Source organism: Zea mays, chromosome 8, assembly GCF_902167145.1.
Source record: "Zea mays cultivar B73 chromosome 8, Zm-B73-REFERENCE-NAM-5.0, whole genome shotgun sequence".
Lineage (NCBI taxonomy): Eukaryota > Viridiplantae > Streptophyta > Magnoliopsida > Poales > Poaceae > Zea > Zea mays.
In genome coordinates, this window is record NC_050103.1 from 162,585,818 (window position 1) to 162,602,477 (window position 16,660).

At 45.1% G+C, this 16,660-nt stretch overlaps 1 protein-coding gene across 1 annotated transcript; it reads right to left on the bottom strand.

Moving 5' to 3' along the window:
- Positions 1-9,776: 9,776 nt before the first annotated feature.
- Positions 9,777-14,160, bottom strand: LOC100282148 (dnaJ subfamily C member 7). The gene is given in 9 exon segments (NM_001155060.1): positions 9,777-10,125; positions 10,411-10,629; positions 11,079-11,159; positions 11,874-12,086; positions 12,163-12,256; positions 12,337-12,497; positions 12,570-12,771; positions 13,449-13,614; positions 14,008-14,160. Coding segments are annotated over 9 exon segments (1,419 nt in total). The 5' UTR covers positions 14,102-14,160; the 3' UTR covers positions 9,777-9,936.
- Positions 14,161-16,660: the final 2,500 nt, after the last annotated feature.

Genomic DNA, 16,660 nt, shown 5'->3' on the forward strand with positions numbered 1-16,660 from the left:
CTATTTCTAGTGACAGTGACAGGGGCGACGACAAGAAGGGGAGAAGAAAGGAGAAGAAGAAGTATTACAAGAAGAAGGGTGGCGATGCCCATGTTTGCCGGGAATGGGACTTCGACGAGAGCTCCACCAACTCCTCCTTCGACGAGGACGCCGCAAACATCACCGTCAATAAGGGTCTCCTCTTCCCCAACATCGGCCACAAATGCCTCATGGCAAAGGACGACAAAAAGAAGGTAAAATCTAGAGCCTCCACTAAATATGCAACATCTAGTGATGAGGAGAACTCTAGTGATGATGAGGATAATTTGCTCATCCTTTTTGCCAACCTAAACATGCAACAAAAAGAAAAATTGAATGAATTGATTAGTGTTATTCATGAGAAGGATGAACTCTTGGATAGCCAAGAGGACTTCCTTATTAAAGAAAATAAGAAGCATGTTAAAGTTAAAAATATGTATGCTCAGGAGATAGAAAAATGTGAAAAATTAACTAGTGAGCTAAGCACCTGCCATGATACTATTTCTAACCTTAGAAATGAAAATGCTAAATTAATTGCTAAGATTGAGAATTTAAATGTTTGTGATGATTCTCTTGTCAAACTTAAAAATGACAATGCTAATTTAATTGCTAAGATTGACAAGTTGAATGAATCAATTACTAGCCTGAAGATAGAAAATGAAAAATTGATTACTAAGGCTAAAAATTTAAATGTTTGCAATGATATTGTTTCCAATCTTAGAAATGAGAATGTCATGTTACATGCTAAGATTGATGAATTAAACGTTTGCAAATCCTCTACATCTACCACTGAGCATGTTACCATTTGCACTAGATGTAGAGATATTAATGTTGATGTTATTTATGATCACCTAGCTTTAATTAAACAACAAAATGATCACATAGCTCAACTTAGTGCTAAGATTAATGAGTATGACTTAGAAAATGAAAAATTTAAATTTGCTAGAAGCATGCTATATAGTGGGAGACGCCCAGGCATTAAGGATGGCATTGGCTTCCAACAAGGAGACAATGTCAAGCTTAATGCCCCTAAGAAATTATCCAACTTTGTTAAAGGCAATGCTCCCATGGTTCAGGATAAAGAGGGTTACATTTTGTACCCTGTCGGTTATCCCGAACACAAAATTAGGAGAATTCACTCTAGGAAGTCTCACTCTGGCTCTCATCATGCTTTTATGTATAAGAGTGAGGCATCTAGTTCTAGGCAATCCACTCATGCTAAATTGTCTAAGAAGAAAACTCCTATTGCATCAAATGAACCTAATATTTCATTTAAGACTTTTGATGCATCTTATGTGCTCACTAACAAATCAGGCAAAGTAGTTGCCAAATATGTTGGGGGCAAACAGAAGGGGTCAAAGACTTGTGTTTGGGTACCCAAGGTGCTTGTTTCTAATGTGAAAGGACCCAAGACCGTTTGGGTACCTAAGAACAAGGCCTAAATTTGTTTTGTAGGTTTATGCATCCGGGGGCTCAAGTTGGATAATTGATAGCGGGTGCACAAACTACATGACTGGGGAGAAAAGGATGTTCTCCTCCTACAAGAAAAACCATGATCCCCAAAGAGCTATCACATTCGGGGATGGAAATCAAGGTTTGGTCAAAGGACTTGGTAAAATTGCTATATCTCCTGACCATTCTATTTCCAATGTTTTTCTTGTAGATTCTTTAGATTATAACTTGCTTTCTGTTTCTCAATTATGCAAAATGGGTTACAACCGTCTTTTTACGGATATAGGTGTTACTGTCTTGAGAAGAAGTGATGATTCAGTAGCATTTAAGGGAGTGTTAGAGGGTCAGCTATACTTAGTTGATTTTAATAGAGCTGAACCCGACACTTGCTTAATTGCTAAGACTAACATGGGTTGGCTCTGGCATCGCCGACTAGCCCACGTTGGGATGAAGAATCTTCACAAGCTTCTAAAGGGAGAGCACATTTTGGGACTAACAAATGTTCATTTTGAGAAAGACAGGATTTGTAGCGCATGTCAAGCAGGGAAGCAAGTTGGTGTTCATCATCCACACAAGAACATCATGACGACCGACAGACCGCTTGAGCTACTCCACATGGATCTATTCGGCCCGATCGCTTACATAAGCATCGGCGGGAGTAAGTATTGTCTTGTAATTGTGGATGATTATTCTCGTTTCACTTGGGTGTTCTTTTTGCAGGAAAAATCTCAAACCCAAGAGACCTTAAAGTGATTCTTAAGACGGGCTCAAAATGAGTTCGGCTTAAGGATCAAGAAGATTAGAAGCGACAACGGGACGGAGTTCAAAAACTCACAAATAGAAGGCTTCCTTGAGGATGAGGGCATCAAGCATGAGTTCTCTTCTCCTTACACCCCACAACAAAATGGTGTAGTGGAGAGGAAGAATAGAACTCTACTTGACATGGCGAGGACCATGCTTGATGAGTACAAGACTTTGGACCGGTTTTGGGCAGAAGCAATCAACACCACTTGCTACGCCATCAACCGTGTCTACCTTCACCGAATCCTCAAGAAGACATCGTATGAACTCCTCACCGGTAAAAAGCCCAATGTTTCATATTTTAGAGTATTTGGTAGCAAATGCTTTATTCTTGTTAAAAGAGGTAGAAAATCTAAATTTGCTCCTAAGGCTGTAGAAGGCTTTTTACTTGGTTATGATTCAAACACAAGGGCATATAGAGTCTTTAACAAGTCCACTGAACTACTTGAAGTTTCTTGTGACATTGTGTTTGATGAGACTAATGGCTCTCAAGTAGAGCAAGATGATCTTGATGAGTTAGATGATGAAGAGGCTCCATGCGTCGCGCTAAGGAACATGTCCATTGGGGATGTGTGTCCTAAGGAATCCGAAGAGCCTCCACATGCACAAGATCAACCATCATCTTCCTCCATGCAAGCATCCCCACCAACCCAAGATGAGGATCAAGCTCAAGATGATGAAAATGAAGATCAAGAGGAGCCACCTCAAGAGGAGGACAATGATCAAGGGGGAGATGCCCATGATCAAGACAAGGAAGATGATGAGGGTAGAAGACCGCCTCACCCAAGAGTCCTCCAAGCAATACAACGAGATCACCCCGTGAACACCATCCTCGGCGATATTCATAAGGGGGTAACCACTCGATCTCGTGTTGCTCATTTTTGTGAACATTACTCCTTTGTGTCTTCTATTGAGCCATATAGGGTGGAAGATGCATTAAGGGATTCAGATTGGGTGTTGGCAACGCAAGAGGAACTCAACAACTTCACAAGGAATGAGGTATGGCATTTAGTTCCACGTCCTAACCAAAATGTTGTAGGAACCAAGTGGGTCTTCCACAACAAGCAAGATGAGCATGGTGTGGTGACAAGGAACAAAGCCCGACTTGTGGCCAAGGGTTATTCCCAAGTCGAAGGTTTGGATTTCGGTGAAACCTATGCACCCGTAGCTAGGCTTGAGTCAATTCGTATATTACTTGCCTATGCTACTTACCATGGCTTTAAGCTTTACCAAATGGACGTGAATAGTGCATTCCTCAATGGACCAATCAAGAAAGAGGTCTATGTTGAGCAACCTCCCGGCTTTGAAGATAGTGAGTACCCTAACCATGTCTATAAACTCTCTAAGGCGCTTTGTGGGCTCAAGCAAGCCCCAAGAACATGGTAATGAATGACTAAGAGATTTTCTTATCGCTAATGGCTTCAAAGTCGGAAAAGCCGATCCTACTCTCTTTACTAAAACAATTGCAAATGATTTGTTTGTATGCCAAATTTATGTTGATGATATCATATTTGGTTCTACTAACAAATCTACTTGTGAAGAGTTTAGTAGGATTATGATTCAAAAATTCGAGATGTCTATGATGGGGGAGTTGAAGTATTTCTTAGGATTTCAAGTGAAGCAACTCCAAGAGGGCACCTTCATCAGCCAAACGAAGTACATTCAATACATACTCACCAAGTTTGGGATGAAGGATGCCAAGCCCATCAAGACACCCATGGGAACTAATGGGCATCTCGACCTCGACACGGGAGGTAAATCCGTAGATCAAAAGGTATACCGGTCGATGATAGGATCTTTACTCTATTTATGTGCATCTCGACCGGATATTATGCTTTTCGTATGCATGTGTGCAAGATTCCAAGTCGATCATAAGGAAGTTCACCTTAGGGCCGTAAAACGAATCTTGATATATTTAGTTTATACTCCTAAGTTTGGCCTTTGGTACCCCAAGGGATCCACTTTTGATTTAATTGGTTATTCAGATGCTGATTGGGCAGGGTGTAAAATTGATAGAAAGAGCACATCAGGGACTTGTCAGTTCTTAGGAAGATCTCTGGTGTCTTGGGCTTTAAAGAAGCAAAATTCTGTAGCTCTTTCTACCGCCGAAGCCGAGTACATTGCCACAGGCCATTGTTGCGCGCAATTGCTATGGATGAGGCAAACCCTTAGGGACTATGGTTACAAATTAACCAAAGTTCCTCTTCTATGTGATAATGAGAGTGCAATCCGCATGGCGGATAATCCCGTTGAGCACAGCCGCACTAAGCACATAGTCATTCGGTATCACTTTTTGAGGGATCACCAACAAAGGGGGGATATCGAGATTGCATATGTTAGCACCAAAGAACAATTAGTCGATATCTTTACCAAGCCACTAGATGAGAAAACATTTACCAAACTTAGGCATGAGCTAAACATTCTTGATTCTAAGAATTTGGATTGATATTCTGCACACATAGCTTATTTCAATACCTTTGATCATATCTCTTTCATGTGCTATGACTAATGTGTTTGTCAAGTGTATTTCATACCAAGTCATAGATTGAAAGGGAAATGGAGTCTTCGGCGAAGACAAGGCTTCCACTCCACTCCATCAAGTTATTCACCCTTCGCCGACACTCCGCATCGCTCTCCAATTTGGTATAATCTTCACTCCTACTTTATTTACCAAAGGGATAGAAAGTAAAAGGGCTTATATTTCACTCACAAGTATCCGTTTTTGATGATTCATGCCAAAGGGGGAGAAAGTATTAGCCCAAAGCAAAAGGACCGCACCACCACCAATTTCAAAAAAGTAGTCTTTCAAATTTGTATTAAAAGAAGGTTTTTTAATTAGTATCTTATTTTTTATAGAACTTTTAAATTGGTATAACCCTTTTCAAAATTTATATCTAAAACCCTCTTGAACACTAAGAGGAGAATTTCATTGAGGGGGAGTTTTTTAGTCAAAGGAAAAGCATTTGAAACAGGGGGAGAAAATTTCAAATCTTGAAAATGCTTCTCAAAATCTTATTCATTTACCTTTGACTATTTGCAAAAGACTTTGAAAAGAATTTCCAAAAGAATTTGCAAAAACAAAACAAGTGGTGCAAGCGTGGTCCAAAATGTTAAATACGAAGAAAGCATCCATGCATATCATATGAAATAAATATTGGTTTAATTTCAAGCAACCTTTGCACTTACATTATGCAAACTAGTTCAATTCTGCACTTATATATTTGCTTTGGTTTGTGTTGGCATCAATCACCAAAAAGGGGGAGATTGAAAGGGAAATAGGCTTACACCTTTTTCCTAAATGATTTTGGTGGTTGAATTATCCAACACAAATAATTGGACTAACTAGTTTGTCCTAGATTATAAGTTTTACAGGTGCCAAAGGTTCAACACAAACCAATAAAAAGTCCAAGAAAGGGTTCAAATAAAAAGAGCAAAAGACAACCGAAAGGCAGCCCTGGTCTGGCGCACCGGACAGTCCGGTGTGCCGCGCGGACAATGTCCGGTGCACCAGGGAGCTCAACTCCGAACTCGCCACCTTCAGGAATTCTGGGAGCCACTCCGCTATAATTCACCAGACTGTCCGGTGTAGCACCGGACTGTCCGGTGTGCCAAGCGGAGCAACAGCTACCTGCGCCAACAGTCGTCTGCAACGGGTACAATGAACAGTGCCGACTGCGCGCGCAGAGTCAGAGCAGGCATCAGATGGCGCACCGGACAGTGAACAGGACCTGTCCGGTGCACCACCGGACTGTCCGGTGACCCACATGTCAGAAGCTCCAACGGTCGAACCCTAACGGTTAGGTGACGTGGCTGGCGCATCGGACAGTGTCCGGTGGTGCATCGAACTATCTGGTGCGCCATACGACAGCAGCCTTCCCCAACGACCATTTTGGTGGTTGGGGCTATAAATACCCCCCAACCACCACACTTCAATGCATCCAAGTTTTCAGCCATCAAACCTCATACAAGAGCTCTAGACTTCGTTCCAAGACACAAACAAAGAGATCAAATCCTCTCCCAAGTCCGGAATCACTCCAAACAAATTACTGACTAGAGAGAGAGACTTTTGTGTTCTTTTGAGCTCTTGCGCTTAGATCACTTTTCTTCTTCCTCCTTTCTTGTTCTCAAGATCATTGTAATCAAAGCAAGAGACACCAAGTTGTGGTGGTCCTTGTAGTGGACTAAGTGTCCTGTTTGATTGAAGAGAAAAGCTCACTCGGTCTAAGTGACTGTTTGAGAGAGGGAAAGGGTTGAAAGAGACCTGGTCTTTGTGACCACCTCAACGGGGAGTAGGTTTGCAAAAACCGAACCTCGGTAAAACAAATCACTGTGTCATCCGCTCTTATTGCTTGTGATTTGTTTTCGCCCTCTCTTTCGGACCCGATTATATTTCTAACGCTAACCTTGGCTTGTAGTTGTGCTTAAAGTTTATAAATTTCAGATTTGCCTATTCACCCCCCCCCCTCTAGGCGACTTTCACCAGGTCGCTGCGTGGAGATGATTCGCGAGCGCGGCGCAGCCCACGCCGGCCAAATGGACACCCACCTAGAACCGGGCGCCCACTGGGGTTTGCGGTGCTACCGCAACAAAGTCTTGATCGAGGTTGCGACCCTCGATGTTTAGCCGGCGCTCACGCGCCCTCTCTAGAGAGACTCGAGCGTCTTCACGACCCTCGAAGTTTTGTCGGCGCTCCCGCGCCCTATCCAGAGAGACCCGGGCATCCTCTCCCGCACGCCTATGGTTGAGGTCTACCCGGAGGTCGTCGGTTTGTGCACCCCTCACAGAGGGTGAGCGCACAGACGTCGTTGCCTCATGTTGGCGGCGGGATGACCGTGGCCTAGACCTGGTCGAGCCAGAATGCGCCATGCCGAGCAGTCGGTCGACGTCGTCACGTCACTGCTTCATGGCCCCCAGTGAGGCCGTGGAGCTTGGAGGGTGGCACAGCAACTCCCTGGCCACAGACAACGCCCCCGGAGCAGCCCTCGACGAAGTCCGGGATGTTTGCGCAGTTGTATGTTGTTGTGCAGCGTGCACAGCAGCAGTGCCCGGCACTGGGCAGTTGGGAACACGTGGCGTGGAAGAAGCAGCTTCTTCCTCCACCAGGAAATTCTCTGAAGTCTCGGCGCGGTGCTCAACGATTTGCACCATCATGCTGAGCCAGAAAACAAGCAAAAACCTAAATGTCTAGCCCCCTACATGGCACGCCAAATGTCGGAGAGGAATTCTCCGGCAGGGTGGCGGAATGCACCCACCCTAAATCCTAAGATGAGGAGAGGCCTAAGCGTTTTGCCTGTTAGGTAAAAACGAGAAGAACACAAGAACACACAAGGATTTAGAGTGGTTCGGACCGCCGGAGCGTAATACCCTACTCCACTGTGTGATGTATTGAGCTTGAGAGCTTGAGAGTCTAAGTGAGCTTGAGCCTAAGTCCGGTCTGCCTTGTAACGTCGTGTTCCCTCCCTTTTATAGCTCAAGGGGGGCACGTACAAGGGTGCTGGGTCCCGACATGCAGGCCCAGGGGCAAAACGAAGGAAATACATATAGAAGTATCCAACGCCAGCGTCGCCCAGAAGATCTCCGAGCGCCATATTGTCCGTAGTCCATATAGTATTAATATCTCGCGGTTGCTTCCTCGGTAACGCACGAGCCATGATGAGCACAGTGTATGCCGCAGCACGGGCGTACTGCCTGCCATCGGAATGGACAGGCACGCCGCCTGCAGGATGGCCTGGTCGCCGCCCGTCAACGGAGCGGACAGGGCACATTAAATGCTGAGACGGCACATCGCACGCCAGTGGAGTGGACAGTGCTCATTTAATGCTGAGGCGGCACATCGCCCGCCAGTGGAATGGACAGGCGACACACCTTATCCGCATTAAATGCAGAGGCCGCGCGGCTCAGAGGCCTTACGTCAGGATATCATCTTCTCTGGCCACGTGGCGGCCCTAGAGCTGGCCACGTGGTGGGGTCGGGTGCTGCTCACCACGTGACTAGAGATAGTCGTGTGGGCACCACGTCTTCATGCTATAGTAAGGGGTACCCCTGTTTCAGGGTACTGACAGCACTGTTGTTGTTCCCCTGCGCGGCACTGCCATGGCCCGGCACTGCCAGTAATCAGAGCGGCACTACCGCTTGCCCTTCTCTATAGTTTTGCTTCTGGTTTCCTGCAGACATTTGAGTTGGTTCTCCTCTAGAATTTTGGTACAGTCGATCAACATTGGATTGGTCTGCATAGTGCTACACTGTTTTTGGAGTCCCATGGGGTTTGAATTGAATCTGGGAACAAGTCACGGTGCTCTCTAGTGGAGAATTTTTTTGGCTCCCATTCACCCCCTTATAGTTGCCTTACAGGTCCTTCAATTTGTATCGGAGTCGTTAAGGATCTTTCCAGCTTAATCGGTTTTAGATCCGCGAAGTCGACATAGAACGAGGTGTTGGCAAGCTTATGTTCTTCGATGGGACGAACTAACCGTACTAAAATATTTGCATGCATGCGTATTTTCAGAGCATGAGTTACAAAGTACGGGAGATTCGCCTTGATGCTGGTTTCGAGATCTATGGTGCTCGAATCACGCCCTCTATAGATAGAGTTCATGTCCTGAAACGTTTTGTTGTTTTGTCTCTCGCTTGCTGAGTTTGAACGAGTTGGAGATTTAGGTATAGCTTATGAGATCTAGTCTACCCTGGAGAAATTCCATAAGTGTAACGATCTAGATACTCATACTATAAATATATTGTTTTATCTAGTTTTTATCCACGTTTAACTATATTTCACTGTTTGGTGCATGTTGACAAGTTCATTAACATTGATGGAGGAGCCTGGTCCGCCCATATTCCCGAGTGACCGAATAAGACCAGGGATAAGGAGCGCCCTACTTCACCAACTAAGGTCTTGTTCGGTTATTCTCAATACATATGGATTGGATGAGATTGGAAAAAAATTAAGAAAAAGTTTGACTTGTTTGGGATTCAAACCCATCCAATCTCACTCAATCTATATAAATTGAGAGCTAACCGAATGGATTGAGAGCTAACCGAACAAGCCCTAACTCAAATGGATTACCGAACAAGCCCTAACTATGAATAGGTCAATAGAAGAGTAGAACCATAGGGAGGCGGAGCTCTGGCCATCGATACCACGACAATGACCAATGTCACCATCACACTCGGCCAGGAGGGTATGTAGCAGATCACACCTCGACAATGACCAATGTCACCATCACACTCGGCCAGGAGGGTATGTATCAGATCACACCTCGTAGATTAGGTTTTAGGACTCTATCATCATCAAAGTAGTTCGGATTGGCGATCTAGAGACTTAGGAAGATACATAGGGACACAAAGCTATCAAATTTTAATGCAAATAGAGCTACAGTGGCTCCGAAATGTGGTGTTTTGTGTAGCTCACCCAATAGAAGGCATCCTCCCCAAGAAAAAAAAAGTAACTTTATTTCCATTCTTACATTCAACTGATGTATCAGAGAGACAATGTGTGCGTGTGTATGTAAGCAGGAAACAAATGATGAAGGAAAAAATCGTAACACTTGTCATTATTATGTAACATAGTAGAACAGTCTCAGCCTGCCTAAGAATAGCTACCAGCTGCCGTTAAGAATTCCTAAAACAATTCCAGTGCCAAGAAAATGTCATGGTGCATGGCACAGTTTATCCAAAGTTGAACTGAAAGCCGCCACCTCCAGGGAAGCCGCCGCCGGGGAAGCCACCGTCGTATTGAAACGTGTACTGCTGGCCGCCTCCCCCAAAAGGATTGAAGCCACCCCCGCCTCCCATATTCATCTCCTCCACATCCTCTCCACGGTCATACCTTACACGTTTGTCTTCATCACCAAGCACCTGACACATGCAGCAGAAGCTTGTGACAAACATATCGCACAATACATTCCAGCGAAACAACATTCACAGAGCCGGAAAACCATAAAAAAAATGATTGTATTGTAATGCCAGATTGAACTAGCATCTTAAGTATAGCAATGTTGTCAATAGAATGTGCACTGTAACCTACTACCATCGTATGCAAGAACCATCATTCCCATTATCCCATAAAGCTTGGCAAAGATAGTGGTTTTCTGATTTTCTAAAGAGAGAACAGTCCCATAGAGCAGCAGTACTTCATCGTACCTCATAAGCAGCAGCAATTTCTCGAAACATGTTTTCTGCTTTCTCCCGGTTATCCACGTTTTTATCTGGATGCCACTGCAACGCCAGCTTTTTGTAGGCGCGTTTTATCTCCGCAGCTGATGCTGTCTTTGAAACACCAAGGATTTTATACCAGTCTTTTCTTTTGCTCAACTTAAGCTGCTTTTCAGCTCTCATAAGTGCTTCACGGATACCCATGTCCTGGTTGTTAAAAATGTTAGGTTATCATGCTAACAGAAAACCAAAAATAAACTTCATATTCCATCAAATATTCATGATCAGTTCATTCTTCATTAGATTTCTCAGGTTCAGAAACAGATAATGATTTTACCACTTGCAAAGTAATCAGGTATTCCCTATGGTGCTATATCTTATGACTTTGGTCAAACAATTTACATGGCCATTGATGCATAACTTTTCTGCCTTGACAAAACTACAGCGCCTTTTTCAACCTTATGTTGCACTAGCAATAGCTTTTCATTGTACTGCAGCATCCACAGCAGACATCATATAAATTCAAATTGAAACAATGAAGACAGGATGGGTGGGTGTGTCTGTTGGTGTTGTTTTGGGGGTGACAATGTCAGGAAAAGAACAAAATGCAAGAGCTATACCACCCAAATTTTGTGCTTTCAGGCCAAATATAATACCTGTGGAGATTTCTGGGCGGCCTCTTTTAAATCCTGAACTGCTCCTTCCCAATCTTCTGAGAGAAGTTTAGCTTCACCTCTCTGCAGCAAGGATTATTAAAAATGACACCAAATATCCCAAGAAACAGATAAGAATGTCTGTCATGCTTGCAAAAACTTGTGCAGCCCAAAATTCAATTATGGTGCTATCATGTTACCTCCTGATATAGCATTTTATGAAGAAAAAAAATACATTACAATATCCATGTGATCTAGCTATGGACTCAGAACATATTAACAGTGCCTATTCAACTATGGTGCTATCATGTTACTTCCTGATATAGCATTTTATGGAAAAAAGATACATTACAATATCCATGTGATCTAGCTATGGACTCAAAACATATTAACAGTGCCTATTAAACTGAAGATCTTAAACATGCTGAACAATTGCAGTATTATTGTAAGTGCCAAAGCTGCTTCATAGCATTGAATTGGATCTTAATGGTTGGTCATAGAGTATGAAAATATGATAAATCTGGGGAGAGAGTACTCTATCCCTTATGTGTGCAGTTGACACCACTAATATACTGTCCTAAGCCGGTTCGTAGAAACAAGCGCCAGGTCTTAGTTGGACTCCAGCATAGTTGTGTACGCTACATAACATGTCAGTTAACATTTGTGGCGCCTAAATAGAATGAAAATCCTACTTTTTTAGAAACTAGTGTCAAAGTTGTAAGATCAGGTCTAGAAACCTTGAGTTTGCATTCTGAATTTTACACTGATGTTCTGCATGATTCCAGGCAGGCAAGTTACCTGTGTAAGCGCATCAACAAGTTCACTGTCTATGATCAGTGCTTCCGTACAAGTGCTGATTGCCTCCTTACTTCTCCCAAGTCTAACCAGAGTTTTACACAGCCCAAGATAAAGATGTACATTATAAGCAGTATGGTCTGGATCCATTGCTAGAGCTGCCTTGTAGTCCTCAACAGACACACGTAGCTTACCCTTGGCAGCATTATCTTCTGCCTGCATCCACACCGTCTGATTTAACTACTAGGACACTGTACACTCCAAATTGATGATAAGAAGAAATGGCACTCACACTCTTGGTCTTCTTCAAAAGATTTTTTAACCCGAAATATGCTTTCTTCAATTCGGAATGCTCTGGATCAAGACGAAGCCCTTTCTGGTAGTGCCTAAACAAAAAGGATTATTTGGGTATAGTCTAAAATTTTTTTGTGTGTGTATAAGCACATGCATATGCTTTCCAGATTACCTGGAGGCCACATCATGATCAGCAAGGTAATAGTAGGCACGACCACGTAATAGCAGTGCATCCAAGTTGTCTTCATCTTCCTTTAGAATGAATCCGGTCTCTGAAATAACACTTGAGTAGTCTTTCAGTGCTAGCAATGCTTTAGCCTTGAGAAGCTTTGCCTGCAAATTCAATCTTTAGCACCACAGACCAAGGAGAAAGGGTTAGATGGAATTTGCCTATCCGTATCACACCTTTAAGCAACCTGGAGAAAAAACCAGCACAATTTTGTTGATGTATTCCACGACTTTTGAGAAGTCTCCAGAATCGAATTGGCCATAAGCAGATTGTAATGAATTTTGAGCCTGCAGAAGCTGGGATAATTCCTTCACCACTGAAGCAGACCCAGGACTTAGCTCCAGGTGTTTGTTATAGTCCCTCTCAGCTTCCTCGTATCTGGACTTTAAGAAAAGCATACAGTTGCACATAAGACATGCAAGGAATAAGTAATGGCAGGTGTAAAATGACAAGGATTTTGGTAGACATGTCCTCTTTCCCTTTTTTTATAAGCAAACATGTCCGTGCGTAGCAACAGAAACAAACAACTTTCATCCCATGTTCCAATACATCTTAGAATCGGACTATGCACTATGGCTGAACGGGTGCTATTCTAAGCCGTACAAGCATGGTTTGTGAGTTCGGGTTACAGATGGGATAGCAAGCCAATTAGAACTATTATTATCTCTAATTCATCAGATAATACTCCTCTTAGGAAAACTGGCTACGACTCTTAACTTCGAATGTTTATATAAGCATGGTTTGTGAGTTCGGGTTACAGATGGGATAGCAAGCCAATTAGAACTATTATTATCTCTAATTCATCAGATAATACTCCTCTTAGGAAAACTGGCTACGACTCTTAACTTGGAATGTTTATATAATATAGGTACAGATATGGGACTCAGCTTTCAGACATAAAGGCAACGATGCTCCGCTAGGAATAGAATCTGAAAATCAGCTAATTGCAAGTCTGAAGACAAAAGAAGTTGAGGGCATTACCCGTTACTACCATATCCATTAGTAGAGAGAGAGAGAGATAATGGACTATAAACCAGCCGGAGAGCATAATTTACCTGCATTTATGCCGAAGCACGGATGCACGCTGCCTATAAGCCTCAGAATGATTTGGGTCAATTTCCAACACAGCATTTAGCAGGCCAAGCGCCCCATCATACTTCCTCAGGTCCATCATCCCTGAGGCTTGTGCGAACAAAGTAGCAGGGTCTTTTTCTTGTCCTTCTGAAATTCCAGAAAAAAGGAAATGGCATTTTAAATTCGAAGTGTGCTGTGCTAGAGAGAGAGAGAGACAGAGGGGCAGTCGGGCAGAGAATGGGTGGCCTAGCCTGATGAAGAAAAATAAAAGAAGAAGAGAAGGCGTGAATGGTCCAGTTAGGGGGCACTGGGCAGAGTATATTTGTGCGGGTGACAGAAGAAGAAGAAGAAAAGATGCGCTCGCTGACTGACTCCAAGATCCAACCAACCAATGGAATCCGTTGAGTATAAAGAGGGGAAGGATTCGATAGTTGGAGATCCAGTCGAATTCTTACGCAATCGAATCGACGAGCACCTAGCTGCTAGGGTGATGGCGCGTAACAGGGAAGGGATGGCGCCGAACAGGGGAGGGAGGTGCACCTTGGGCGACGACCAGCGAGGAGTAGTGCAGGCGGAGGAGGCCAAGGATGAGGAGCGGAGGCAGCGCCGTCCGCCGCCCCCATGCCCGCACCATGATCTCTGTCTCCAGCTCTGGCGCAGTGACGGCCGGGGTTTCCGTTCCGTTGTTTGCCTGAGTTGCGCTGACGCCTGACGGACAAACAAGAGGAAGCGTTCGCTCGCTCGCTGAGTAGGGACGGAACACGTAGCTCGGCCAATACGGAGGTGACGCGTGGAGTCCCCTGCTACGGATGGGCTGGGCCAGTGGCTGAAATTTCTACAACTACTATTTACTACAGCGGTCCAGCCCAATCCCGTGTCCATCGCCCATCGGAATCCTCCTCCTCGGCTCGGCCGCTCGGCTCTCCTCCTCCTCTGCAACTGCAACGTCGTCGCCGCTTCCGCGCTGCCGTGCGCCATTAGTACTTGTAACTAATAGGAGGGAAAGGGAAGGAAAGGAATGGAACTACTGATAGTTATCGCTTCCCTTCCTGTTTGGATGGATGCAAAAAATCAAATCTAGTTATCGCTTAATTCCGAATTTCAGTTTAGTTCGTCTCAATCTCAACAAGATACAACCGGGCGTTATAACATCAGTACCGGCACCGGGTATGCATTGGCATCCCTTCATTATCATCATGTATGATTCTCTCTATATATAGCTAGGCGTTATAACATCCGGGCGGACGGAACCAGCTGAGAAAACTCTTCATCGAGCGAAAGAACATGCACATATCTCTACAACTATTAAGACTCATCTGTAGACTGCCCCCGCTCTCCCCTCACTCCCGCGGCTCCCCCGCGCACACGCCTAACTACCCCGCCGAGGATCCCGACGCTCGCCCCCAGTCAGCCACGATTCCCAGCCGAGCATCCCGTCGCCCGCCCCCGCCCCCGCCTCCGCCCGCCCGCCCGCCAGCCGGAAACCCCGCCGCGATCTCTCTGCAATCCTCCCGCCCGTCAGCCGGAAACCCAGCCGCGAACCCCGACGCACCTCGTTGTGATGCCTGCCTGCCTCGCTGTGATGCTCGGAGAGGTTTTCGGCCGATCAATCCGCCGTCAGCAATGGCGGCCGCGCACACCCCGATCAATCCGTCGTCGCAACCGCACCCGCAGCCCACCCCCCCAAACGCCGCCATGGATGGCGGCTGCATCCTCATCTCGCTCGATCTGTGCTCGCTCCATCCGCGCAGGCCAGCCGCATGCCCCATCAAGCCCTCGGAGACACCGCCATCTACCCCTCGCCCACCTACCTCCCGACCTCAAGCATAGACATCCATGCCACCGTCGCCAAGGCCGCTGAGCTGCACGCGGCGCTCCTCCAGGGCGGCAGCGCCGCCGCGTCCATTGTTGGGGCCTACGCCAGCGCTAGGCGGAGCCTCGCTCTCATCTGCCTATAGCCGGCCGCGTCGTGGGTGCCAACGATCACCAGGTCAGGCCTCCTGGCCATGGCCATCGTGGACTACCCCGTGTTTGCCCTGGTAAGCAGACCGACAAGCCTCTGAAACTTCTTGCACCCACATTTGTTTCTCTGTCTGCTTGTTTCTCGGTACTAGAAGCAATTATTTGTATCATTATATGTCAAAACCCAAAAGGTGCGTCATTTGCCGCTGGATCCGCATGCTCTCCCCTATTGTGCCGGTGTTTTTGCATATTTAGATAATTGCGACAATGTTCTTTTGAGAGCGAGGTTAACTTGGATTTCGAGGCGTAAGTTCCAGTTCAGTAGGTGGAGTCATGCTACAAGCCCATAAAAGCACAAACGGGCACTCGATTGCATTTCATTTTACTGAAGGAATGTTGTTGGTCGATCAACCTCTGTTGTCTAGGTGTTTCCTGCAACTCCCAACTAGATAGAGAAAAAAAATCAAGGAATTGTGAAGATAATGGTCAGTCAGCTGTGAAAGATGTGGTGCAAGGCCTGGTGGATGATGATCTTATCTTGAAGGACAAAATCATCATGCCCCCGTGACGCAACATGGTAGGGAGGCCAAGTGTGAGAATGATGTTTTTTCTATCCATGTGAGTGACGTTGCTGAAAAGTTGAAGATCAAGCTTCATGGTGAAAAAGACGTCATGGCTGCATTGTGCGGCATTATGAAGAGCTCAAGATACTGGCAGTGGATTGCCAACTCGAGCTAACAAGACACTCATCTACACAGCCACCTATACAGGCTAATTGTGAGTCGTGTGATCAACTGATCATAACATGGAGGACAGGTTCCATTTCCATGCATGTGGTTCTTGCCAATGCAGCTGCTCTCAGATTTGAAATGCACAAGTACGTACTTACCTTGCCTGCAGAGGATGGTATCAGTGGACAGGAAACTAACTACATTGTTTCTTCTCCATTTTACAAGGAAGGAACAAGCATCAGGCGACGACCGTCTCGACTGCGGGAGAGGGGAGTGCCCCTCGAGTATCCGCAGGTCTGTTTGGTAACTGTGCTGTTTCCTGCTTTCTGTTATTCATCAGAGATCATATGGTTAAATGGCATGCGTATACAGAATCGAAGATATCATGAGAAATTATTTTGTTTTATTTATGTTCTCCATTTGTATGCTTTTTTTGTTTCGTCGCTGTAAAAGTGTGTCCAATTTTAGTACCCTGTCTCTGATATATATGAACTATTTCA